The sequence below is a fragment of the Crinia signifera genome, chromosome 5 (assembly GCF_055691185.1).
Source record: "Crinia signifera chromosome 5, ASM5569118v1, whole genome shotgun sequence".
Taxonomy (NCBI): Eukaryota; Metazoa; Chordata; class Amphibia; order Anura; family Myobatrachidae; genus Crinia; species Crinia signifera.
This window is the reverse complement of record NC_139221.1, coordinates 288,772,085-288,798,953: the sequence shown is the minus strand read 5'-3', so window position 1 is coordinate 288,798,953 and position 26,869 is coordinate 288,772,085. Positions and strand designations below refer to the sequence as shown.

Here is a 26,869-nt window from a genome sequence, read left to right as displayed (position 1 = left end):
GCTGGGTACACACCAGAACGATCCTGCTCGTGAGCGGGTCGTCACAGGAACGTACGATCCGCTCACGAGCTGATGGAGCTGCCGACCGGCACAGAAAAAGCCCCTGATGTGATCGCGACCCGCACCCTCTACAATGGTCGTTTCTGAGATCCTACCTGCAGCAGGTAGGATCTCAGAAAGGACCTAACGACCCGCGGAGCCGCGCATCGGATCGGGGGCACTTTAAAAGGGCAGCAAAATGGCCCAAAACACGGCCGATTTACATACATTCGGTCGAGATTGTATGTAAATTGGCTCGTTTTGGGCTATATCATCCTGCATGGATCTCAAAGGTTTGGGAACCACTGCCATAATGTCTGACGCTGGTACCTGCCAGCTTTACAGTTTTTAATTGAATGTCTCAATCCTCTTTGTAGCATGGAACAAATAAATATTTGGAGATTAAAACAAAATATTTTTAGAATACTGAATGTACATTTTTGCCTTGCCAAAGTAGCCACTTATACTGGGGAATCAAGTAAAAAATGGGGTATAGATGGGTCCATTGGACCGGTGCACTTTAGATAAAATTCAACCTCCTGTGTGCTGGCTCCTCCCCTCTATGCCCCCTCCCACAGCCCAGTCTAGAAAAAAGTACCCTCGGCCGGTAGCACACTCTAGAGCTCCAGAGTTTTTTTCTTTCAGAATTTTCTTTGACTTTTTTAAAACTTTGCAGCAAGTACCAGGCTTCCTGCTGCATTGATGGGTTAATGGTCCGCAACCCGCTGACGGGACATTGTTCCAGAAGGGGTCTGTTGGTGAACCGGTAGTCTTTCTACAGGACTTTACACAAAACGCTGCTAAATAGAAGCCTGACTGAGTTACTCTGGTGTCTTCTTTTCTCTCTCTCTCTGTCCCTACTGGGGCCTGGGTGGTGGCGCTGGCTGCGGGAGTATATAGTATAGATATATGGTATAGCGTGTACTTTTCACTGCTCAGGTATGACAGGAAAAAAGTCGGTTTGTCAGATTTGCCACACAAAATTTTCCCCTGCACCTGAGGGGTCCCTTTTGTGTGAAAATTGTACTAATGCAGGAACCTGCATGGTTAGAGTCCATTAAGGGCATGATGTCCTCTATTTCCCCTGAACTGGCTGTTGCAAGGCAAGAGAGCCAGGAATTACAGAAAAATGTTTCTGATATCATGGCAGGGCCTTCTGCTCATAGGCCTCGGCCACCCAAATTGGCTCCTCAGAAACGTTCTCTTCCCCCTCTTCTGGGTTCAGACACAGAGGAGGATGAACAGGAGGAAGAGGAGGTGGATATTACTGAGGTAATGGAGGAATCCCAACCTCAAGAGGTAGATGCCCTTATCTTTGCTATTAGAAGAGAAAACTAAGCAAATGTTTTTTTCAACAAAACCAAGGTCCACTGCTACGTTCCCTATAATCCACGGAATTTAATAAAAAGTTCAAACAAACTTGGGACCACCTGGATAAAAAGGTGCCAAGAGGTTCTTGTCCATTTTTCCTTTTCCTCAGGAAGATAAAAAGGTCTGGGAGAATTATCAGACAGTGGATACTTCTGTTTTTAGACTCGGTACTTGTGTAATAACTGGAAAACCGATTTTGAGAACTGGTCTGAAAAAATCGCATCGCATGCAACCAAATTGCATGCAATGCGATCGACACGATTTTCCATAGGATTCAATGTTAAAATGGTCCTGTTCATTTCCCCACTATCCAAGTTGGCATAGAGTTGATGTCATATAGCGTGGCGAGCGGACACGGAATACATTTTAAGTAATCCGCGTCCCCTTGCGGGGCTCGCCACGCTTCGGGCTCGGTGGCTCGCTGTGCTCGCCACGCTATATAAAATCAACTCTATGCCCACTTGGATAGTGGGGAAATGAACAGGACCATTTTAACATTGAATCCTATGGAAAATCGCGTCCATCGCATGCGATTTGGTCGCGATGCGATCGACGCAATTTTACCGCAAAATCGCATCGCATCTGATTGTATGCCTTAAGTTAAGGCATACCATCAAATAATCGGGCGTCCAGATATTACACAAGTACCAAAGATTCTTACCTGTCCCAGGTGTGGTCTCTTTAAAGGACTCTGGAGACCGAAAACTAGAGACTTGTTTGAAGTCTATCTATGTGGATAAAAAAAGGCCATTAGCAAATGGGCTGTGACGATCCAAAAATACTTACAGGAGGACAATCCTCAGGTGGATTCGCTCACCCTTCTTAAACATATTCAAGAATGGGTAGACTGCATGCACCACCACTGTGGCAGTGTCTGCACGCAGGATTTTGTGGTTACGCCAGTGGGCGGCTGACCCTGAACCAAAACGGGGGAAACCCCAGAAAACCTATCGACTGGATTTTCAGAGCAGGGATTTACCTCACCTCAAATCAGGCTTACCAGCTTCACAGGACTCTCAAAGAATCCTTCTGGAAGCCATTCAAAAGCTAGTTCACCAGCACGTAGTTGTCCAGGTTCCTCCCCACCTCAAGGGGAAGGACTAGTACTTTTGTAGTACCAAAGCCTGACTGTTCAGTAAGACCCATATTGAACCTCCGCTTCCTCAACAGGTATCCAAGGACCTTCAAATTCAAGATTGAGTTTTTGAGGGCGGTCATTGCGGGTTTGGAGGATCAGGAGCTCTTGGCGTCGTTCGATATAAAGGATGCCTACCTCCACATCCTAATCTGGCCGCCACATCAGGCTTATCTTTGATTTGCAATCCTAGATTACCACAATCCGTTCCAGGCTCTACCCTTTGGCCTATCCACAGCACCAAGGATATTCACAAAGGTCATGGCAGAGATGATGCTCCTCCTCCGCCACAAGGGAGTGAATGTAGTGCCTTACCTGGACGACCTGCTGATACCAGAGAGCAACTGGAGGGACAGCATTCACACCACCTTGGAGGTCCTATCATCCCACGGGTGGATGCTAAACTTAGTCGCAGCTCATTCCTTCTCAAAGAATCCTATTCTTGGGGATGCTACTGGACACTGTGGCCCAGAAAATTTTCCCTCCCATGGACAAGGTTCAGGCGATTCAAAGTTTGGTTCGAACAGTGCTCAAACCACGCAGGATCTCAGTTCATTCCTGTATTCGCCTGCTAGGGAAGATGGTGGCAGCGTACGAAGCAATCCCATACGGAAGGTTTCATGCGAGAACCTTTGAGCGCGATCTCTTAAGCAAGTGGACTGGCTCGCATCTCCACATGCATTCCCTAATCACTCTGTCTTCAAAAACAAAGATCTCCCTCCTATGCTGGCTAAACTCATCACACCTGGAAGGAAGGAGTTTTGGGATTCATCCCTGGACTCTAATCACAACAGATGCCAGCCTGACAGGTTGGGGGGCGGTAACTCAAAGGGTTCGCTTTCAGTGACTATGGTCACCTCAAGAGACCTGCCTTCCCATAAATGTGTTAGAGCTAAGGGCCATTTACCTGGCCCTGCTCAGAGCAACAGCTCTTCTTCGAGGAAAACCGATTCAGGTACAATCGGACAACATCACGGCGGTGGCGTATGTAAACCTTCAAGGGGGAACGAAAAGCATAGCAGCCATGCGGGAAGTTTCAAGGATACTTCAGTGGGCAGAAATTCATGCTGTGGCCATGTCGGCAGTATTCATTCCAGGAATGCAAAATCGACAAGCCGATTTCCTCAGCAGACACATTCTACACCCGGGAGAGTGGAGCCTTCACCCTCAAGAGTTCTAGACTTTAGTCAGCCTATGGGGGTGTCCACAGATGGATTTAATGGCCTCCCACCAGAACAAGAAGCTTCCACTCTCTCTTGCTCAAGGACAAGGGATCCTCAGGCGGTGCAGGTGGACCCTAACCGCACCTTGGAATTACCGCTTCATTTATGTCTTCCCTCCAATTCCATTGATTCCAAGGCTTCTCAAGCGTATAAAAAGAGAGAGCGTTCAGGTGAACTTCCTGGCACCGTATTGGCCACTCCCTCAGTGACCAGATCTTCTGCAACAAGGGCCGTTAGTTTATCACGACTTACCTTGGCTCAATTTAACGGTGTGGAGGTTGAAAGGGAGATCCTAGCTTGCAAGGGTATTCCTAGTGCAGTTATCCCTACTATGCTCAATGCCAGGAAGCCAGAAACATTATCACCGTATATGGAAACGTTATATCTCATGGGGTGAAGGTCATCGCTTCTCTCCTATTGAGTTTAAATTGGGTCATTTCCTGAAATTCCTACAGGCGGGAGTGGATTTGGAAATGTGCCTGGGTCCCATCAAAGTACAAATTTCTGCGTTATCAATTTTATTCCAAAGACAGTTAGCTTCAATACCTGAAGTACAGACATTTTTGAAAGGGGTCTTACACATCCAACCCCCATTTGTGTGCCCAGTGGCACCTTGGGATTTAAACCTGGTCTTGGAATTCTTGCAATCATCATGGTTTGTTAAGTTTCTCACTTGGAAGACCGTTCTACTGTTGGCTTTAGCATCAGCAAGGAGGGTCTCGGAGCTTGGAGCACTCTCCTGCAGGAGTCCGTACTTGATTTTTCATGATAGGACTGAACTTCGCACGGGGCCTAAGTTTCTTCCCAAGGTAGTTTCAGCATTCCACATCAACCAACTCATAGTGGTTCCAGTAAATCTTGATGTGGTTAGGGCCTTAAGGATCTATGTGTCCCGGACGGCCTATACCAGAAAGTCGTACTCTCTCTTTGTTCTATATGATGTACAAAGGATTGGCTGTCCAGCGTCCAAGCAATCCATTGCCAGGTGGATTAGACTGACTATTTAACTTGCGTACACTCAGGCTGCTGTTCCAGCACCAGCTTCCATATCTGCGCACTTGACAAGGTCAGTGGGGTCTTGGGCAGCTGCCCGAGGAATTCCGGCCCTACAATTGTGCAGAGCGGCCACTTGGTCAGGACCCAACACTTTTGTCAAGTTCTATAGGTTTGATACCTTGACTGAGGAGGACCTCCAATTCAGCAATTCTGTTTTACAAGGTTCTCAGCACTCTCCCGCCCGCTGTGGGACATCCCCATTGTTTACTTGATTCCCTAGTATACCCTACGGACTATGAGAAAAGGATTTACCGGTAGGTAAACAAAATCCTCTTTTTACAGATATAACTGCCAAACACACTTGTGCCATTCTTCTTACAATGGAAAGCAAATACTGCTATGTGCCCTATTATGCCCATAATTATATCTGTAAATGTGTGGCCATTCACATAGGAAATAAGGGGAGCCCTGTTTCAAATAATGTGGCCCTTTGCAGCTATTGTCTGCTCCTCACCACACAATATCGCCCAGTGCTGTGGTAATAAATCGTTTCCATTAGATGGGGAAGAGTATACTGTCCCACTCACAAACTGGGGCACTTTGTCGTGAAAGCACCTAGTATCTATCATCTATCTATCTCAAATGATCTGACCCACCTTCCCTCTCCTGCAGTGAAGGGGTTTGTGTGTGCCTTTACCTAAAGTTTTGGACACTAGTGTCTTCCGATCTATCTCACATCTGTTAATTTCACTGTTTAATGCACTGGACACAGCACTAATACAAAGAAAATCATTCAATGTCAAAGTACCTAGTACAGATCGGGAAGGACAAGCTGCATCCTGGTCACAACCTGTTCGACATCCTACCATCCGGAAGACAGTTCAGGTCCATCCCCGTCAAAACGTCCAGATCCGCAAGAAGCTTCTTTCCGTTAGCCGTCCATCACCTGAACAATCCAATCAAAGCGAATGCAATCCCAATATCAACAGCCAAACAACGTGTCCCTACTTGGCGACCTATCCACCATAGTCGTAGCTAGAAATGGAATGCATGTAATGTCTTTATGTAATGTATGTAATCCCCCCCCCCCCCCCCCCTTACCCCAGTTTGATGCTGCACTGTAATCCACAAAACATTCCTAGTGTGCGCACGCATACATGGCCAATAAAGTTGATACACTTCTATGGCTGACTGTAGAATAGAATAGAAACGTGCTTTGGGCGATAAAATGCACCTGATATTTACCAAGTTAAATCTGTCAATACAGGAAGAATAATGGTCAGGAACTGATCGATTATCGGATGTGTTTGTAATTATGGTGGTACAAAGTCACAATGGACCATTAAATCCCAACATGTATATTTCACAATATTAATGAGTCTGTTGTACAGTGTAAAGCTGACCTCACTGCAGCTGTACTGAGGGGCGTGGTATCACCAGCTCATTACATAGTAGACAAATGAAGCGCCTCATATAAATGAAGTCAAGGCACTGGTCATGGGTCTTATGCTTATTTTTCTACATGCATTTTGCCTGTGACCCTGCATGTGACAATAATGGCATTTCTGGTTGTTTCCCAGTTTTCTTGTTCTGCATATGAAATAGAAAAGAAGCATAGGACAGTTTTCAGTGTTCATCGGCTATTGTACAAAATCTGACCAACTGTCAGAGTATGTATGGGTACATTGTCATCAACTTGCCCTGGGATTGTGCCCAAAATCATTGGTCGGTCGTTATTATGGTATTAGAATCCTGAGCCCTGAGCTCCCAACCCACCAATGATAATTCTTTTCGTGGCAGGGAGCCCGCTACATTTAGCACAGAGCCTCGCTAGTTTAGCATCCGCACACGCCGTTTCCACGCCACTGTAAAAACCCAACTTCGTGGAAACGGATTGGGCGAGGGGGGGTCAGTTGAATACTGACCGTGCTCGCTGTGACAGCGAGCAGGCAGCACTGCTCCCTGTCACCGCTCACAAAAACCATTGCATTTACCCCTATGTGATTGTAACACTGTTCTATCTCTTGACATATGTCTCATTGCTTGTAGGTGACAGGTCTGCTTTGTGTGTCCTAATTTGTCTGGTGTCAGTGTAATAGTGATCTGTGAATGTTGCCTCTTATCCTCCCCATTTATCCTTTCCTTTATGAAGTCGTTTGGCAGTGTGATTGCCGGCAGCGGCTTTGATCAGACGATTCTTTTGACGGCTCTTTTTTGAAACCTTAAGTTGTATAGACGTTTCTTTTTTTCCCTCTTTGATAGATTTTCTCAGCATGGTGTTGTCAGTCTGGTCCACTGAACCATTCTCCTGTTGCTCTCCCCACTGTATAGCGCCATTCTGTGCTTAAATCCTTCTAATCTTTACAAACAAAAATCTGATAAGAAAATATTGTTTCCTGTGTCTGTATTGTATTACAGCCCACCTGCTGATATCAGCTTCCTCGGCGTGTGTAAAGAAATGACTACACCCATGTTTCCAGCACAATCTGCTGTTATGCTACAAATCTCCTTTCACGTTGCTGTTATACTTTGCTGTAACTTATTACTTTTATTGTGGATTGCACACTTTAGTCCGCAGCTTCCATTCTGTCATCACTGCCGTTTCCTTGGGCCCTTCTGTCAGCATTATCGGTGTGGGATCATCCTCTTACAGAGGAACTAGTTAAACAACAGAATTGGGATATGAATCAAATTTGGTTTTGGGAAAAAAGTGCAAAATAGTTTGTAAATAACAAATATTGAAGTCTGTCCTTTGCTTTGCAATGATCAGTGATTTAGCAAAGACCATGTAAGTTCATTAAACCGCAGGTGGCTCTATGTTATGATAAGCCGATCCGACATCTAGAGCTTCATCTTGTCCATAGAAGGAAATGATCAGAAGATTGTCTACAACATTTAGGGCTATTTTCATTGCCGATCAGGCCAGCCATGAAGGCGATCAGGGCCTATTGCTCACCGTCATAGCCCGCCCGAATTCAACTGACCCCCTGTGCTCAGCGCTTCCACCTCACTATTTCTAAAAAGCGAGGTGGAAACAGCGAGTGCGGCCACCAAAACTGCTAGGCTGCGGCTATATGCAGCGGCCTCTGCATTAATGGATATGGGTCATAGTGTAGATAGTACTAAGATCGACATGCATTGTCGATCACTGACAGTCGATATGGGCCAAGATCGACAGGATCACATGCATTAGGTTGACATGGACAAGGTCGGCAGTCAAAAGGTCCACATGGGTTATTTCACTTTTTGGGCCCGAATGCCGCCCTCGCCATGCTTCGGGTATGGTGCCTTGCTACGCTCTGCAAATTATTTTATTCTCCCTCCAAGCACTAGTGGATAGTAGGGCTTGAAATCTGAGTTCTAAATATGCTGTCTTTGCAGTGTCTGATATCTGGGTAACCCTACAACTACAGTGGGGCAAAAAAGTAGCCAGCCACCGATTGTGTAAGTTGACCCACTTAAAAAGATGAGAGAGGTCTGTAATTTCCATCATAGGTACGCTTCTACTGTGAGAGACAAACAGTGTGTGGGGGGGGGGGGGGGTTGTCCCGAGCAACACGGACTTTCAGCTCACTCCACAGATTTTCGATTGGGTTGAGGTCTGGAGACTGGCTAGGCCACTCCAGGACCTTGAAATTCTTACGGAGCCACTCCTTAGTTGCCTGGGCAGTGTTTGGGGTCATTGTCATGATGGATGACCCAGCCACGTTCAATCTTCAATGCTCTTACTAAGGGAAGAAGGTTTTTGGCCAAAATCTCACGATACATGGCCCCATTCATCCTCTCCTTAACTTATGATGGAAATTACAGACCTCTCTCATATTTTTAAGTGGGTCAACTTACACAATCGGTGGCTGGCAAAATACTTTTTAAACCCAATGTATGTTTACTATACTTACTGCTATCTCCTTTGATCTGATGGGATACGGTCATATTGTCTACAGCATTTAGGTCTACACCACTAGGTCGACCTGCATTTAGGTCGACATGACTGAAGGTTGACAGGGTCATTAGGTCGACTTTTATAAGGTTGACAGGGTCATTAGGTCGACATGCAAAATGTCGACATGAGTCATTTGACTGTTTTATGAGTCGACATGTGCCGACAGGCGGTATTTGATGCCCTACCATCCACTAGGGTGTGGTGGGAGAATAAAATAGTGTGCGAGCGTAGCGAGGCACCGTGCGCGAAGCATGGCGAGCCATGCGAGGGGACACGGTGCTATGTTGACTGTGTCGACGCTTGAAAAAAAACCCGTGTCGACTTTTTCACCTGTCGACCTAACACCTGTGGACCTTCAGTCAGATCAACCTAACACTTGTCGACCTTCAGTCAGATCGACCTAACACCTGTCGACCTAACACCTGTCGACCTTCAGTCAGATCGACCTAACAGCTGTCGACCTTCAGTCAGATCGACCTAACAGCTGTCGACCTTCAGTCAGATCGACCTAACAGCTGTCGACCTTCAGTCAGATCGACCGAACAGCTGTCGACCTTCAGTCAGATCGACCGAACAGCTGTCGACCTTCAGTCAGATCGACCGAACAGCTGTCGTCCTTCAGTCAGATCGACCGAACAGCTGTCGGCCTTCAGTCAGATCGACCGAACAGCTGTCGACCTTATGCTTGTAGACCTAAATGCAGTCTGACGAATGATCCCATTCCGATCTGATGCAACAGTTTTAAATGATCTTTCAGTGTATAACAATAAATGGTCAACACATGTATCAAGCTTCAAAAAGTGATAAAAAGGAGTGATAAACAGCCAGCCAATCAGCTCCTACCTGCCATGTTATAGGCTGGGTCTGAATGACTCCACTTATCACACTCCACTTTATTGCTTTTTGAAGCTTGATACATCTGGCCCTTAATGAGCAAAAACAAAGGTCTGTAATATATTGTTTTACTTTCACATGTTACAGAGTGCAGTCAGTCATTTAGCCACTTTCATCATTTAGTGAAGTGCAGATTGTGCCCATTCATCTCTCATTATTTTTTGCAGTAAGCACAGCCCATTCCCCATTGGTCAGATCTTGAGATTCTATCAGGCAGTGTATGAACAGTATTGGTTCTGGAGCCAATGACGGTAAAGAATAGACTTCAGGGCTTAACAGGTGCCTGCAGTTGGTGTTATACAGTAACTCCGTTAATCCATGAGAATATCGTTATTGAATATCGGGGTTTTTGTTTGGTATGTTCTTTCTGGGGGATATATTTTTGTTCCTTGCAGATCCAATGACGTTCATTATGTTATATAGAAAAGGGAAAGGTATAAGGTTATCCTGAAAGGTATAAGGTTATCCTGAAAGTGGGGACAGACACATTTTATTATTTTTGATCTCCATAGAAAAATGGGGAATATACTGTAGACATAGTAATGTTGTGTCTCGGCCACTGGCCAGGAAATAAAATTACAGCTTTTATTAGTAATCATTAATGTCTTTATACAATAGCTGCAACATATTTAGAACATATGAGAGAAGATCACATATCAGAGCACTTAGGGCCTTATTCTGGTTCACTCTTAGAGGCAAATTCCTTCTCAGATGGACAAAACCATGTGCACTGCAGGTGGGGCAGATGTAACTTGTGCAGAGGGAATTAGATTTGGGTGGGGTTTCTCTTCAAAGTGCGATCTACTGTATATTGCAGTATTGATATAAAGCAGTCAGTATTTTCCCTGCACAGAAACAAAATAACTCACCCAAATGTAATTCTCTATGCACATGTCACATCTGCCCCCCCTGCAGTGCACATGGTATTGTCAATTTGAGAAGGAATTAGCCAGAAGGAGTGAACCAGAATAAGGCCCTTAGTGCTGTTCCCTATAACATATAGTGGTCTGTATAAAATATAACAGATGTTTGGTACTTGTTTCCTAGCACGGCGCCCATCCCATCACATACCATAAGCCATACGATGGGATGCGATGCGATGTTACGCGATGGCAGCCGATGTTATACAATTTTAAATCGTATACCATCGCATTGTTTGCCATATACAATGGTGTACGATTTAAAATTGCATAAGCACCCTAATGGGTGTTTTCAATGTTAAATGTGCCCCCTATAAGATTTTTAATTGTATAAGCACCGTAATGGGTGCTTACAATGTTAAAAGCACCCCCACGCCACCCCCACTATCAACGCCAACCTGAAGTGTGCCGAGCGCAACGGTACGCGTCCTCTGACCTTTTCATACCCCCACTATCCCTGTCAGCGTGGAGTTTATTTTAGATAGAGTGGCGTGCTTCGGGCTCGGTGGCTCGCTGCTCTCGCCACACCATATAATATCAACTCCATGCGGACGTGGATAGTGGGGGTATGAAAAGGTCAGAGGATGCGTACCGCCGCCCCTTCGCGTTGGTGTTGATAGTGGGGGTGCATTTAACATTGTAACCACCCATTAGGGTGCTTATACAATAAAAAAATCGTATAGGGGGGCCATTTACCATTGAAAAAACCCATTCGGGTGCTTATACAATTTAAAATTGCATCGCATGCGGGCATATGGCATGCGATACAATGCATAAGATGCCATGTGGGCGCTGTGCTAGGAAACATGTACCCAGATGTCTGTCAACTCACTGTATTCTATGTTGTACTTTGTTGCGTCTAAGGATACAAACATTATAACGGAAGCAAAATGATAACTCATTATCATAACGGCATGGTCATTTGCATTTTCTCCTTTTATCCATAATTCTTATGATTACTACATTGACTATGTGATTCCTAATGTGGAACAGGTATAATAGAAGCATGTGATTTATTATTAATGGAACTAGAAAATATAACATTTGGAGTGTATGGCCTTAGGAAAATATTGGAGACTTACGAAATGATATGATTATCTGTAATATGGGAATTAGGGAGAACTATTATAGGATAAGATTGTCCCCAAGTCTATACACATCTAGGACACTTTTCTTGTTTCCTAATTTTTGTCTTCCTTCAATTTAGGACACCGATCTGAAGAAAACGGTTGATGAAAGTGCTCGGGTTATGAGAGCTTACAACCATTACTTCGACTTAACTATTGTAAACGACAACTTGGACAAAGCCTTTGAGAAGCTCCAGGCAGCGGTTGATAAGCTTCGGGTGGAGCAGCAGTGGGTTCCGATTACCTGGGTCTATTGACTTCTTCTTTGAGCTCAGATTTTATTTATCATTAATAAAGACACTAAACGGCTCAAAAGCAGGGAACAGACCTCCGGCACCCATGTCGTTTGTTCCCCTTGTAGGGATTTTAAAGGATCGTACACTGTTCAGAATTTTTATATAAGGTTTCGAAGGGAAAGTGTACTTAAATATGTAATTTATTTTAATTTTTATAACTTTTTAAAATATAATCTTTCTATTCATACATAATACATGAAGGAAATGCGTTGAAGCATTTTTGTGATTTTTAATTTGGTACATATGCCTTTTTCATCGAAGAACGTTTGGCATCAACATTTGGTCTTACATTTTCACTGTGACATAAAGGATACTTGAAATCATTTTGTAAGTCTGTTTGATACATGGATTAAATTGCGTTTGTATGTGTAGGAAAGGAACTTGCTTTTCTCTGAGAAATGCAGCAACATCAATCCTTGTTGGCATTGCTTTAGTGTCCTAGGGCAGATCTTCACTGTGCCATGCCCAGTTATAAAAGGTATCTATCCATACTCCTAACGCTTCGCGTTATTGCTCTAGTAAAATCTATTTCAGAGGACGTCTGTTTACAAGAGTGTTGTCTGTGCACACGGTTCCCTTATAACACTTAATGTACCGTAGATATCGCCTATATACAGTGTAGCCCGTCTGCATTTTCTAAGTGACTGGTTCATCGCACAGTCTATCACCATGAGCCGAGTTGTCCCGGTTTCCTCATGAATAAATGTGCATGGTTATGGATATTGGCCCTTATTCTGGTTCACTCACAAAGGCAAATTCCTTCTCAAATGGACAAAACTATGTGCCCTACAGGGGGGCAGATGTTACTTGTTCAGAGAGAAATAGATTTGGGTGGGATTTTACTTCAAAGTGAGATCTATATTGCAGTGTAAAAATAAAGCAGTCAGTATTTTCCCTGCACAGAAACAAAATAACTTGCCCAAATCTAACTCTCCCTGCACATGTGAACCAGAATAAGGACCATTGTCTGCATACATATGGCTACTACTGAAGGTACTGTATACCCTATTTAGTTATGCATTTGAACCTAATGAATAAATGGCAGCCGTTAATTCTTCAACAATGTGCATATTTCCTATATAGTAAAAAGGTGGCGTGTGCACATAAACGAAGATTATTGGGTAAGAGTCCTCTAGCGGCTTAGAGTATGGAGGTCCCTAAATACCCCAGTAATCCGTTATAGAAAAATACACTGCTGTCACCAATGTGTGATTGATAATGTTGTCTGTGTCCCGATACAATCCTCTTTACACCCTTTACTTTGACCCAAATACAATCGTTCCAGTCAGAAGTTACACTCATCTACAGGATAATGTCACTTCCTGGCCACCTCAGTGCTGAAAACATTGCAGCCAATGGGGGAAATTTACTAAGATGTGAGTTGTATTTCAGATGGGATGTTGCTATGGGCAACCAATCAGAAACTACTTCTCATTTTTTTTAGCACCTTCTAGAAGATAATAGATAGTATTTGATTGGTCTCACATATTTGATTGGTTGTGAAATAAAACTTGCATCTTAGTAAATTTCCCCCAATGTCTCTTAGAAATATGAATGTCATGTTAACTGATACTAGCACTGTAGTAACTGAGCCAGATGTAATATACTCAGTCTCAGGCGTAGGTTTCCAGGTAGGCGGTTACTGAGATACAAGCAGACCAGTGTAACCAAGCTCTCAGCATTTTCACCTTGTCCTTTTCTGCTGAAGTGCACTGTACACTGCCAGCCTAGAATTATTTTTTTTTTTTCTTCCAGTAATTAAGCCAGGAGTAATGATACGGTGGCTTCACTAAGGAGGAAAATGCCACTTTAGTTTTGTTAGTGTGGACTGAAAGCCTGATGTACTGACTGGTTAATAAAGCCATTTAGCAGACCTCAGGCAGCTGACAGATACATTTGCAAATGTGGTTCGGAATGTGTTCCATACAAGAATAAGCTAAACTGACAAAAAATGATGTTCTGCTCAACATGTGATTATTTTTTAAGCACTATTTACATTATACTTTAAACACCATTTATATTATACATAACAAACCACTGCAGATACACATGTAATACCATCTCTAGAAGGCTGGTGACTATTTGTGCTGATTTCAGTCGCTATATACATTATACATTACGGAACGCTGCAGATACACATGCTCTAACATCTCTAGAAGGCTGGTGACTATTTGTGCTGATTTCAGTCGCTATATACATTATACATTACGGAACGCTGCAGATACACATGCTCTAACGTCTCTAGAAGGCTGGTGACTATTTGTGCTGATTTTAGTATCTATATACATTATACATAACGGAACACTGCAGATACACATATACTACCATCTCTAGAAGGCTGGTGACTATCTGCTGATTTCAGTCGCTATATACATTATACATAACGGAACACTGCAGATACACATGTACTAATGTCTCTAGAAGGCTGGTGACGTTCTGTGCTGATTTCAGTCGCTATATACATTATACATAACGGAACACTGCAGATACACATGTAACACCATCTCTAGAAGGCTGGTGACTATCTGTACTGATTTCAGTAGCTATATACATTATACATAACGGAACGCTGCAGATACACATGTACTAATGTCTCTAGAAGACTGGTGACTATCTGTACTGATTTCAGTAGCTATACACATTATACATAACGGAACACTGCAGATACACATGTACTAATGTCTCTAGAAGGCTGGTGACTATCTGTGCTGATTTCAGTAGCTATATACATTATACATAACGGAACACTGCAGATACACATGTACTACCATCTCTAGAAGAATGGTGACTATCTGTACTGATTTCAGTAGCTATATACATTATACATAACGGAACGCTGCAGATACACATGTAATAATGTCTTTAGAAGACTGGTGACTATCTGTGCTGATTTCAGTAGCTATATACATTATACATAACAGAACGCAGCAGATACACATGTACTAATGTCTGGACAGCTGGTGACTATCTGTGCTGATTTCAGTAGCTATATACATTATACATAAAGGAACACTGCAGATACACATGTACTAATGTCTCTAGAAGGCTGGTGATGTTCTGTACTGATTTCAGTAGCTATATACATTATACATAACAGAACACTGCAGATACACATGTACTGTACTACCATCTCTAGAAGGCTGGTGACTATCTGTGCTGATTTCAGTAGCTATATACATTATACATAACAGAACGCTGCAGATACACATGTACTACCATCTCTAGAAGGCTGGTGACTAGCTGCTGATTTCATTAGCTATATACATTAGACATAATGGAACGCTGCAGATACACATGTACTAATGTCTCTAGAAGATTGGTGACTATCTGTGCTGATTTCAGTAGCTATATACATTATACATAACGGAACGCTGCAGATACACATGTAATAATGTCTTTAGAAGACTGGTGACTATCTATGCTGATTTCAGTAGCTATATACATTATACATAACAGAACGCAGCAGATACACATGTACTAATGTCTCTAGAAGGCTGGTGACTATCTGTGCTGATTTCAGTAGCTATATACATTATACATAACAGAACGCTGCAGATACACATGTAACACCATCTCTAGAAGGCTGGTGACTAGCTGCTGATTTCATTAGCTATATACATTAGACATAATGGAACGCTGCAGATACACATGTACTAATGTCTCTAGAAGATTGGTGACTATCTGTGCTGATTTCAGTAGCTATATACATTATACATAACGGAACACTGCAGATACACATGTACTAATGTCTATAGAAGATTGGTGACTAGCTGCTGATTTCATTAGCTATATACATTATACGTAACGGAACGCTGCAGATACACATGTACTAATGTCTTTAGAAGACTGGTGACTATCTGTGCTGATTTCAGTAGCTATATACATTATACATAACAGAACGCAGCAGATACACATGTACTAATGTCTCTAAAAGGCTGGTGACTGTGCTGATTTCAGTAGCTATATACATTATACATAACAGAACACTGCAGATACACATGTACTAATGTCTCTAGAAGGCTGGTGACTGTGCTGATTTCAGTAGCTATATACATTATACATAACGGAACGCTGCAGATACACATGTACTAATGTCTCTAGAAGACTGGTGACTATCTGTACTGATTTCATTAGCTATATACATTATACATAACGGAACGCTGCAGATACACATGTACTAATGTCTCTAGAAGGCTGGTGATGTTCTGTGCTGATTTCAGTAGCTATATACATTATACATAACAGAACGCTGCAGATACACATGTACTAATGTCTCTAGAAGGCTGGTGACTGTGCTGATTTCAGTAGCTATATACATTATACATAACGGAACGCTGCAGATACACATGTACTAATGTCTATAGAAGACTGGTGACTATCTGTACTGATTTCAGTAGCTATATACATTATACATAACAGAACGCAGCAGATACACATGTACTAATGTCTGGACAGCTGGTGACTATCTGTGCTGATTTCAGTAGCTGTAAACATAACGGAACGCTGAAGATACACATGTTCTACCTTTCTCACTTTCTGTGCTGATTTTAACAGCTAAAAATGTGAAATTCCCCATCAATATATTTTGGCCCTTCGTTAAGTTGTGGAGCAACAATTGCACTGTTGTCTAAAGGGCATATTACTTAAGGTGTGTTAACAAAACTTTTGACAGTGTTACATATCAGTTATTAACAGGCAGCTATGGTGTGGTTGGGACCAAGGTTTTATCATTGGTCTTATTCCAGTGTTCTAGCAAAAAGCATTACTTTTAGATTAAGACCAAATTCAAATGTTTTGTGTGGTTTTGAGAATACATATTTATATAAAATCAGGCATCCTTCTATATATTTTATAAATTCTCATAGTCCAATATTTGTACATTTACCTGTACATGCAATCAGATTGGTTACTCTTGTAATAGTTTTATGTATTTTTTTTTTATTTTCCAACATTAACCTGCCATTGTATTTTTAAAAATGTGGTTTAACAATGTTTGTGCTGTCTGTTGTATCTGTTGCTTCTTTTTCCTGAAGAGTAACTCTTTGTATAATGCGTTAAATTGATGTCTGCATTATTGAATGATACCGGTTTCCATTAAACTGGTGTAACTTCATCAACATAACCGGGCAGCTACATTAACTAGTACATTGTGTGCTAGTTTTTACCATTGCGGGGGAGGGGGGGGGATAGAGAGAGTAAATGATCCACTCACCCATTACTAAATTTATATATATATATATATATATATATAAGGTTTATAACTATTACTAAGAGATTGCTGCTGTATCCTTTACTTGATTCAGTCTTTACATTTAGCATGTACAGGTCTGCAAGTGTTTAATATCAAAATCCTAGTAGCTGCATAGTCTTATTCCTGTACTGAAAAAGGACTTCTCTCTAGACTCCTGACACCAAAGCATACACCTGAATGGTAATGATGGGAGTGTTCTATGAGTAATCTCTCCAAAGGACAAATCAACTAGTCAAAATGCGTTAGTTTGTCATTTTAAGTGTGCATTTAAAGTATGGTTTCAGATATATTTAACATTTTGTGATTTTATATTGAATAAATGAAGGTCACAAAGATAATACATTATATGAAAATAAAATTCTAATTCAGTATTGAAAGTTTGGCCTTTTTCCTTTTCTATATAATCTCCATATTCACGTGTCTTATGCACCCTAAGTACAGTATGTAATGTCCATAAACATATCTGATAAAATATGAATAGTGATAGGCTTGTAGCTTTTTCTTTTCTGGAATCATTTTCTGTTTATTTTCAAGGATTTTGATCAATGTCCAACGCGTTTCGTTCTGGTTAGGAATTCATCAGGGTTTTTTTTTTTTTTATCTTGATAGTTATTATTGTCTTTCATAGATTGGGCAGATTTATAGATGATGTAAAAAGAATCTTTCTGCTGGTAACGTTCAGTGACCTTAAATTACTCAGTAGAAGATAAGGCCTTTATTAAAAAATGCCCTCTAACCCAGGTAGATAGTCTCCTATGCTGTGGGTAAAAGATGTCTATTCAAAATCATATAATGCTGTCAATACAGTATTCCAGTTGTATACAGATAAAGGAAATAGTTCCACTTCTATGTGTGTCCCTTGTGTGCTCCTTGGCGTCCTGCCAGCACTTGTTCTGGTGTGGTAGAACAATATTTTAAGGCAGTGGTTCTCAAATTGCATTACTAGGCACCCTAAGTTATTTATGGTCAAAGCAATAGATTAAATTGGTGTGAAATTTGCAACCTTGCGAGTCAACCAGAATAAGGTCCACAGTGTGAGTCAGACTTGTGTTCCTGCCTTATCTATCTACCTTATCTTAATCTGACAAGTCCAATAATCACCAAATATTATTTAGTTCCAGAATATCCAGTGACTAGAAACAGTTTTAAAATAAATGTAACGAAACGTCGTCATTGTGAAGCGAGGTCCATGTAATTTCTTCAGACACTTCAATGCTTACAGTCCTATAACAGCAACCATTGGTTTAATTACTGTTGGATATGTTTTTGGACCGTACTGACAATAAGTAAGACCTCACCTGATTAAAAGTCAAATAAGCAAAATAAATTCTTTAAAAATGTTGGTGCACATCTGGTATTCACATATACTGTTAGTAGGTTCCTTTTACCAGGTCAACAACCCAAATGCCGAAAGTCATGATGAGTAGCGGCTGCTCGCCATGGGCTGGAGTACCGACCAAAGACTGCGGGGGGAGCCAGCCAACACCTATCCAAATACATGTTAACTTGGGTCCTGTGCTGCAGCGGTGACTGCTGTTCCTTAACTAAGGCTGCCAGCAGATATTTTCAGTGGTGTACACATGGTGCGATTATTTTTCTATTCAATCCCGATTCTATCGAGATCAAATCAGGATCGGATAGCATGGCACCATGTACACATTTGATTTAGACTGTATTTTACAGATCTGTACTATATAGTCTTGCCTGCAAAGCCTATTTCTGTATTTGATGTCACTGGCCGTGCATTGGGATTGAATCTGGATCGAATGCGGCTGAAAACCGTTCAATTCCGATTCAATTTTGCCTATATAAGTAAAATTGAACTGTGTCTATGGAGCTTTACATACAACATCCCATCTATGTTGATAAAGTATGTGCTTTCCAGCTCCCCCTGCATTTTTGGGTTAGCACTGCAGTCTAGGACAGCAGCCGCTGCCGCCGGTTATGTCAACATGCTCTAAGTCCCTCCCAATGATGCAGCAAGCACGTACCGGCTATTTTGTTGGCATTATAATCATTCTCATGTCAACAAAATATACCAAACCCATGCGTATAATAATTTGATCTACTTGCAGGAAACCGTAACGAGCTCATTTTAAACCTATTTAGCATATTAAATATAAAAACTAGACTAAACTAGATGTAATAAAAGGAGCATACGAGTTCCAATACAAATGGATTTTCTGGGCATTCAGAGAAGCGTAAGTACATTTGTGTTTGTTATTTAAGCAGAAGAATTCTGGTTCTATTGATATTGCCAACATTCTTTTGCTAACTCCAAGTTAATTAGAGAGCTCTTGACCTTGTTACTGTTGGAATTCTCAGCCTTTGAGCCTGTAAGTGCACAGATTGAAAACCATTGCAGAACCCTGTCATTCCGCAGACTGGTGTTGCCCCTTCGCTTTTCCAGCTCCCTCAGAGGAACTGTCAGATGAATATTAGAATGTAACATAACAGAAGCCGCACAGAGATTACAGCATTGGAACCGTAACACTTAAAAAAACAACCACACAAATTTGACTGAACTTGTCTTGTTTATTATATGGTTGTTCCTATGTGCTAAGCCCAGACAAGCTCTTGCATCATTGAGTTCCCCTCTGTCCTTTACATAATGACACACTGCGTGAGCTAAATACCGTCATAGTTCATGTCTGTAATCATTCCAGCCCATCACACTGTTGCCAGTACTAAACACGGTACTTGTTTCCTAGCACGGCGCCCGTCGGGTCCCATCGCATACCATAACTTAAGGTATACGATGGGACCCGACAGACCCGATTTTCGGGTTTCAAAGACCTTCCCATACAATTTAAAAATCGGTCGCAATGGCATGCGATGCGACCGACCCGATTTTACATTGTACCCAATGTTAATGCCACACCAGACCCGAGTTTTAATTGGATACCCACATGATGGTTAATTATTATGTCAAATGCCCCCCCCTTTGTTAACGCAACGCCGCGATAAACGTCAACCCGAAGCGTGGCGAGCACCGCGGTATGCGTCCTCCGACCTTTTCATACCCACCACTATCCACGTCGTTGTGGAGTTTATTTTATATAGTGTGGCAAGCCCGAAGCGTGGCGAGCGGAATATATGTGAAGTAATGCGCGTCCCGTTGCGGGGCTTGCTGCGCTCGCCACACTATATGGAATCAACTCCACGCCGACGTGGATAGTGGGGGTATGAAAAGGTCGCTGCACTCACCGTGCTTCGGGTTGGCGTTGATCTGCCGTTAACAATGAGGGGGCATTTGACATAGTAATTACCCATCAGGGTGGGTATACAATTAAAAATCGGGTCTGGGGGGGGGGCATTTAACATTGTAATCAGCCATCAGGGTGACTGTACAATTAAAAATGGGTCGATTTGGTCACATCGCATGCGACCGATTTTTCCGAATCGATGACATACAATATAAATTGGTGGCGCCGTGCTAAGAAACATGTACCCTAACCACGTATTTTGGCCTCCATATAATAGGATAATAATGTTTAGTATGAGTATAGCGCTCTGTTCTTTATATCTGGAGCCTCAATTTATGATGACCCTTTTATAGGTGTATTAATCAAATGAGTGAGGCGACGTGTCCATTGTTACGTTAATGAGTGAGGCGACGTGTCCATTGTTACGTTAATTGTTAAGTACATGTGTGATCCACTAACCTGTTTACAACCACAGAATTGGTGATTATACACAGGGCTGCCGAGGGGTACGCCGGGCCCCGGTAAAATTTAGTGGGCGTGGCCACCTCCCACAATTAGGCCATGTCCCCAAAATATTACGGAGGGGTTTAAAAAAAAATTCTAAAGTAAAGGGGGGAGTGTTAATGTCCATCCGTCCCCCTCAGCAGCAGCACACACTGACAGCATGTGCTGTCAGCAGGCTCAGCATGTGCTCTCACGCTGTCAGCACACCATATGCTGCCGTGTGTGATTTCTTTGTTTAAATGTATGTGTACAATCAGGGCAGCCATGAGGGAGGGCTGGTACTAATTACCAGGGCCCGGCCATGCTGGAGGGGCCCGGTGGGGGTCAAAAGAGTCCTGCAGGTGCCTCAGTCTGGTTCCCCAGTGAGGGGCTCCCCCACTAAGTAAAGGGCTGGGTAATTGCAGTGAAAGATATTGGGGAGGGGGGGGGGTGTAGGGACAGGCTGTGCTGTCCCGCAAGTCTGGCAGTCTCTGATGGTACTACTTCTTAGCCTTTAGTTGTAAATGGGAGATGTCCTACTGTGCCTGGCGTAAGTGAGTGCAGGGTAGTAAGGTATGGGTATGATCAGTGTGACCCACTCCCTGCCTTCCCAGCTCTTTCGTGACGCTGCTCTAGGTTTTGTGCCCAAGTCCCGCAGCAGTCATGCCATCATAGACAGTCCCAGAATGCCTAGGAGATTTTTCTCCTTCACTTGATACAAGGAGGCAGATTTGTGAATTCTAGGCTGGAAGCCAACTTCCCTTTTGCCTATTCAGCAGCAACAGAGACCAGAAGAATGTTGGCAAGCACAGTGGACCACGCTATGTGATATTCAACCAGAGTAGGAGCAGGTCAGCAGCAGCAGCCCTCAGGCTTTCCTTTCTCCTTGGGCTACACAGGGATGGCTGTATTAAGACTGGAGCTACTAAAACTGTTGCTCATCAGACAAGCAATAGTTTTGTAGCTCCAGTCTCAATACAGCCATCCCTGTGTATCCCAGGTAGAAAGGAAAGATATCGTGGGTAAATTTACTAAAGCTTCTAAAAATGAAAATACAGTAGGTGATATTGCTCATAGCAACTAATCAAATTCTGACATTCTTTTTCTAGGATGCAATAGAGAAATAATGGACATAATCTGAGGTTGTTATGGGAAACATTTACAGCCTTCGTACTGTAAATTTAGCCACATGACTTCAGAAATAGCATGAATGTTCTAGTCTAACAGTTTCCTGTCTTCATTTCTGGTTACAGACTCTCTCGACACATCATACAAGTTGAGAACAGCTGTGTTTTCTTGATGAGCACAAAGTATCATGATCTGGGTTAGGTGTTCCTCCATCCTGGTCGACCTCAGACACTTTTGTGTAGAAGTTGATGGGGGTGGGATTATCAACCCAACAGAAGTCATGGGGGTGGCAATTTCCTCCTGACCCTTGGCCAATGTTCCTGTGTAACTGTATCGCAAAGCCCACCAAGAACCCTTACAACCATGCTGCACTATTGTGCAATACGTAGTCCCTATCGTTGGGGTAGATGCATCATACCCACACTTATCGTTTGGGTACAATCATCAGCTCCTGTTGTAAAATGGCAGTTAGGAGCTGATTGGCTGGAACCCAATGTCTCTCCATGGTTTAACGGTGTACGGACTGAGCATAGACTGACTCTTGATAGTCATATGGTCGACCACTAATGGTTGACGGGGTCAAAAAGTCGACAGGGTTTAAATGTCAACACACAATAGGTCAAAAGGTCGACATGAAAAATGTAGACATGTATTTTTTAACAAAATTTTCAGCCGACATGTGCCGACAGGTGATATTTCATGTCCTACCATCCACTAGGGCGTGGAGGGAGAATAAAATAGTGTGCTGAGTGCAGGGAGGCACCGTGCCCGAAGCATGGCGTGCGCAGCACTCTTAGACAGTGTTCATGTCAACCTATACAACCTAAAAACATTAAAAACTCCTCAACATTCTATCAAACACCAAATTTAAAACAGCTTTCTTTATCAATATGATCTTAGAGTATAAGACTCGTCCACCGACTACTTCCCTTATCACACATTGGAGTACTGATCTAGCAACGGAAATAGATATGAACACTTTAACTGAGCATTTCTACTCCTCAATGAAAATACTTCAATCTGCCTATCTTCAGGAGGTACACTTCGAGACAATACACAGAATATATGTCGCTCCGGCCCAGAGTAGACACATGTCCGCTGAAGCCACTGGGAGGTGTGTCAAGTGTGGGATGATGACTGCAAAATATTTCCATTGCTTCTGGTCGTGTAGAAAAATTCAAAAATTTTGGCGGAAAGTCGTGGTATATATACAGTAAATACATTATTCTCCACAACAGTCACCATAGACCCACTGGCTTGTCTATGTCTTAATTTTCGCAAATTGGCCCTCCCTATCACACCCTACTACTAACATCCCTCTCCTGACAATTATACTCACCTTATCTAAGAAATTGATACTGATCCACTGGATCAAAATGTCAGTGCCTTCTTTTAGCGTACTGGAAGACAGACTCTTTCAGCTTCTTCTATTTGATGTCAGATCAATGAAATTTACTACGTCACCTTCTCCAAAAAAAGTTCCACCAGAAGTGGGAGCTCTTCCTACAATCTTTAGACCCAGATCTGATAAAATCAATTAACGTCCCCAAAATCAATTCAAATTAATTTCCTACAGCAACACGGTGTGTTGAGATGGGGAACTTCTGCCTTTGGGGGTGGTGCAGAGACACCTTCACACTGACATCTGTCCAACTATGAGAAATGGGTACATATCCAGGATACCCTATGTCAGTCAAATTAGAAACAGTCTCCGGAGAGAGAGGTTGCGTATGTCCAACTCTAGCTTAGAGACACATAGATAATGTTTATTCTATCGAAATTAACTTTACGTAAATGTCTTCCTTCCTTCCCTAGTTTTTCCCCTTGTTTCCTTGTCTTGTCCCCCCCTTTAATATAATAACAGAATATTTTAATACTTGATTAGGTGCTATGTTTGACGCTAAAATACACCTTTGAAATTCATGTATTGTGATAATAGAGCCAAGATGAGTATATATATTCAAATGAGAATACAACGCTGTTTAGAACGGATCCAACGTTCAGTTTATTGTATGTTTATTACTTCATATGTACAATGATATTGTAAACAAATATTTCTTTCTTGTTATATTATATAAAATCCAATAAAACCTTTAAAACCAAAAACTCATGTCGAACTTTTAACTGTCGATCTTTAGACCCTGTTTACCTTGTGACTGTCTATGATGAGTCTGTCTATGTTTTATACCATAACCGGTTTAACACATCTCACCCTAAGTAAACCAGAGGTATGAAGGTGGTCGCCCTGACATGGTAGCCCTACACTATACTCGGACTAGTGACCTCCCCTTGAGACATTATGATTAGATCGTTCAATTTGAATCACAGTAGTCTGGATGGCATTACATGTATAAGTTCCTTCTATACTTTACTTGTTGCTATGAAAATGTCATAAAAACATTAACAAAAACAAATTGTTTCTATGCCCATGTTCCATTCCCATATGCAGCTCTCATGTAATGAGCAATATGACCCAGCATTGAATTTTTTAAATTTAAAGCGGGTGAGTCTCAAGGAATGAACACATAAACCCTACCGTCAGCACACGCTGCGACAGCCGGCACACCGTATAAGAAATGCTTTCTGTCTCTCATTCAACTTTTCTTTCTGTTTCATTACTAATCCCTCTGGAGTAGTGTGTAAATACAGGGAAGATTCTGCCGATGCTTTGTCTAAGTAGTAGAAGATAATTACATAATATCTTTTCTGATATTTCAGTAAAAAATATAATTGGCGGTACTCTTTACTTAGCACGGCGCCCATCGCGGGCATTGAATGCACTAAAAAATCGGGTGCGACGCGATGCCCGCGATTTCCCATAGGGAACAATGTTAAATGTCTCAATTGACCCGATTTTCCTGTTCAATGCCTCAATTGACCCGATTTTTCCATAGGAAACAATGTTAAATGGCCCACAGAGGCCAAATAGGCACCCTGAAGTGTGAAATGGCCCCCACAATTGTTAACGCCACCCCACGATCAACGTGAACCCAAAGCGTGGCGAGCGCAGCGGTACGCGTCCTACGACCTTTTCATACCCCCACTATCCACGTCGGCGTGGAGTTGAGAATAGAATAGTGTGGCAAGCGCAGCGAGCCACCGAGCCCGAAGCGTGGCGAGCGGACGCGGATACCTGTGAAGCCCGCGAAGGGACGCGTTTACCTGTGAAGGTATCCACGTGCGCTCGCCACGCTTGGGCACGGTGGCTCGCTGCGCTCGCCACACTATTCTATTCTCAACTCCACGCCGACGTGGATAGTGGGGGTATGAAAAGGTCGTAGGACGCGTACCGCTGCGCTCGCCACGCTTCGGGTTGACGTTGATCGTGGGGTGGCGTTAACAATTGTGGGGGCCATTTCACACTTCAGGGTCTCTGTGGGCCATTTAACATTGTTTCCTATGGAAAAATCGGGTCAATTGAGACATTTAACATTGTTCCCTATGGGAAATCGCGGGCGTCGGTCGCGTCGCACCCGATTTTTAGTGCATTCAATGCCCGTGATGCCCACGATCAAAATCGTGGGCGCTGTGCTAGGCAAAGAGTACCTAATTGGCTATCCATTCACCATTCACTATTTTAAATTCAATTTATATGTTGAATGGGTTTTCCACTTGAGAGGAAAGGATATGTTTCTACTGTAATACCCCTTTTCCACTAGCCTAAATAACCAAGGTTTTTGCACAGGAGCGAGCAAAACCCAGGATTTTAGGCAGGTGGAAACGCTCCCTGTAGAAATAATGGATCACCGTGTAGTGTAAATAGCTAACCGGGGTCGATGCGACCCGGGTCCCGTTCACTACAGTGCAAAAGCCGGTGCTGGGCGATACTTTCATCTCCCAGCGCCTCCCCGACCCCACCTCCCGATGACGTCACCCGCCCAGCATTATGACTCTAGTGTGAATGGCTTTGCAAGTCGCTGGGTACAAAATCCCGGGTGCGACCCAGTTTTCAGATGGAAAAGGGGTATAAGACTATGGTGGTGGAATTGCCATAAATTATACAGGAAAGAAACCGTGCTGATATAATTTATTTATTTATTTGCAGTTTCTTCTATAGCGCAGCAGATTCCGTTGCGCTTTACAATAGTATACTGGTATAATGGAAAAGGGATAGCTTGGCGCACATTCACAAATAAAATGTGAGTTGTTTAAACTTTAAAAACAACATTTATTTGAATAAAATACATACATATAGCACATGGACACTTTTAAAACACTGGGATAAAATACAGATGTTTGACCTTGACTTTACAATAGTAGACAGTGATAAAACAAACTGGGTAACAACAGACAGACTTGGAGGTAAGAGGGCCCTGCTGCAAGCTTACAATCTATAGGGATATAGGAGGGAAACACAAGGACAGGCACCAGTAATAGCATAGCAGTCCCAACAAGTTACAAGTCCAGAAGGGAAGCTATATAATACATAAGTGCCTCAGAGGGTTTTGCGTGTAGAACTTAAATATGATAGGCTTGCCTGAAGAGGTGAGTTTTCAGGGAACGCTTGAAAGTTTGGAGGCTAGCGGAGAGTCTTATTGTGCATGGAAGGGCATTCCATAGGGTGGGAGCAGCCCGATGAAAGTCCTGTAATAGTGAATGGGAGCTAGTGATCCGCTCAGATGAGAGACGCAAATCTTGTGCAGAGCGGAGTGGTCGAGATGGGAGATATTGTGTGATAAGTGCAGAGATATATGCTGGTGCAGTATGGTTAATAGCTTTATATGCAAGTAGAAGTGTTTTATATTGAATACGATAATATACAGGCAACGAATGGAGGGACTGGCAGAGCGGATCAGCAGACGATGAGCGTCTTGCAAGGAAGATGGAAATGTAAAAAAACAACAACAGATGATATAT

General features: G+C 42.7%; 1 protein-coding gene across 5 annotated transcripts in view; it reads left to right on the top strand.

The window, feature by feature from the left end:
* The window catches only part of PALS2 (protein associated with LIN7 2, MAGUK p55 family member), a 105,917-nt gene extending 88,353 nt beyond the window's left edge, over positions 1-17,564 (top strand). For 4 of the 5 annotated variants that reach the window (XM_083189197.1, XM_083189199.1, XM_083189198.1 and 1 more), the window contains exon 12: positions 11,729-17,564. In XM_083189197.1, coding sequence (XP_083045323.1) covers positions 11,729-11,905 — 177 coding nt within the window. In that variant the 3' untranslated portion in view covers positions 11,906-17,564. Of the gene's footprint in view, positions 1-9,768; positions 9,853-11,728 lie in introns of all 5 variants that reach the window. The other variant, XR_014475077.1, reaches the window with a different exon arrangement.
* The last annotated feature ends 9,305 nt before the right edge of the window (positions 17,565-26,869 follow it).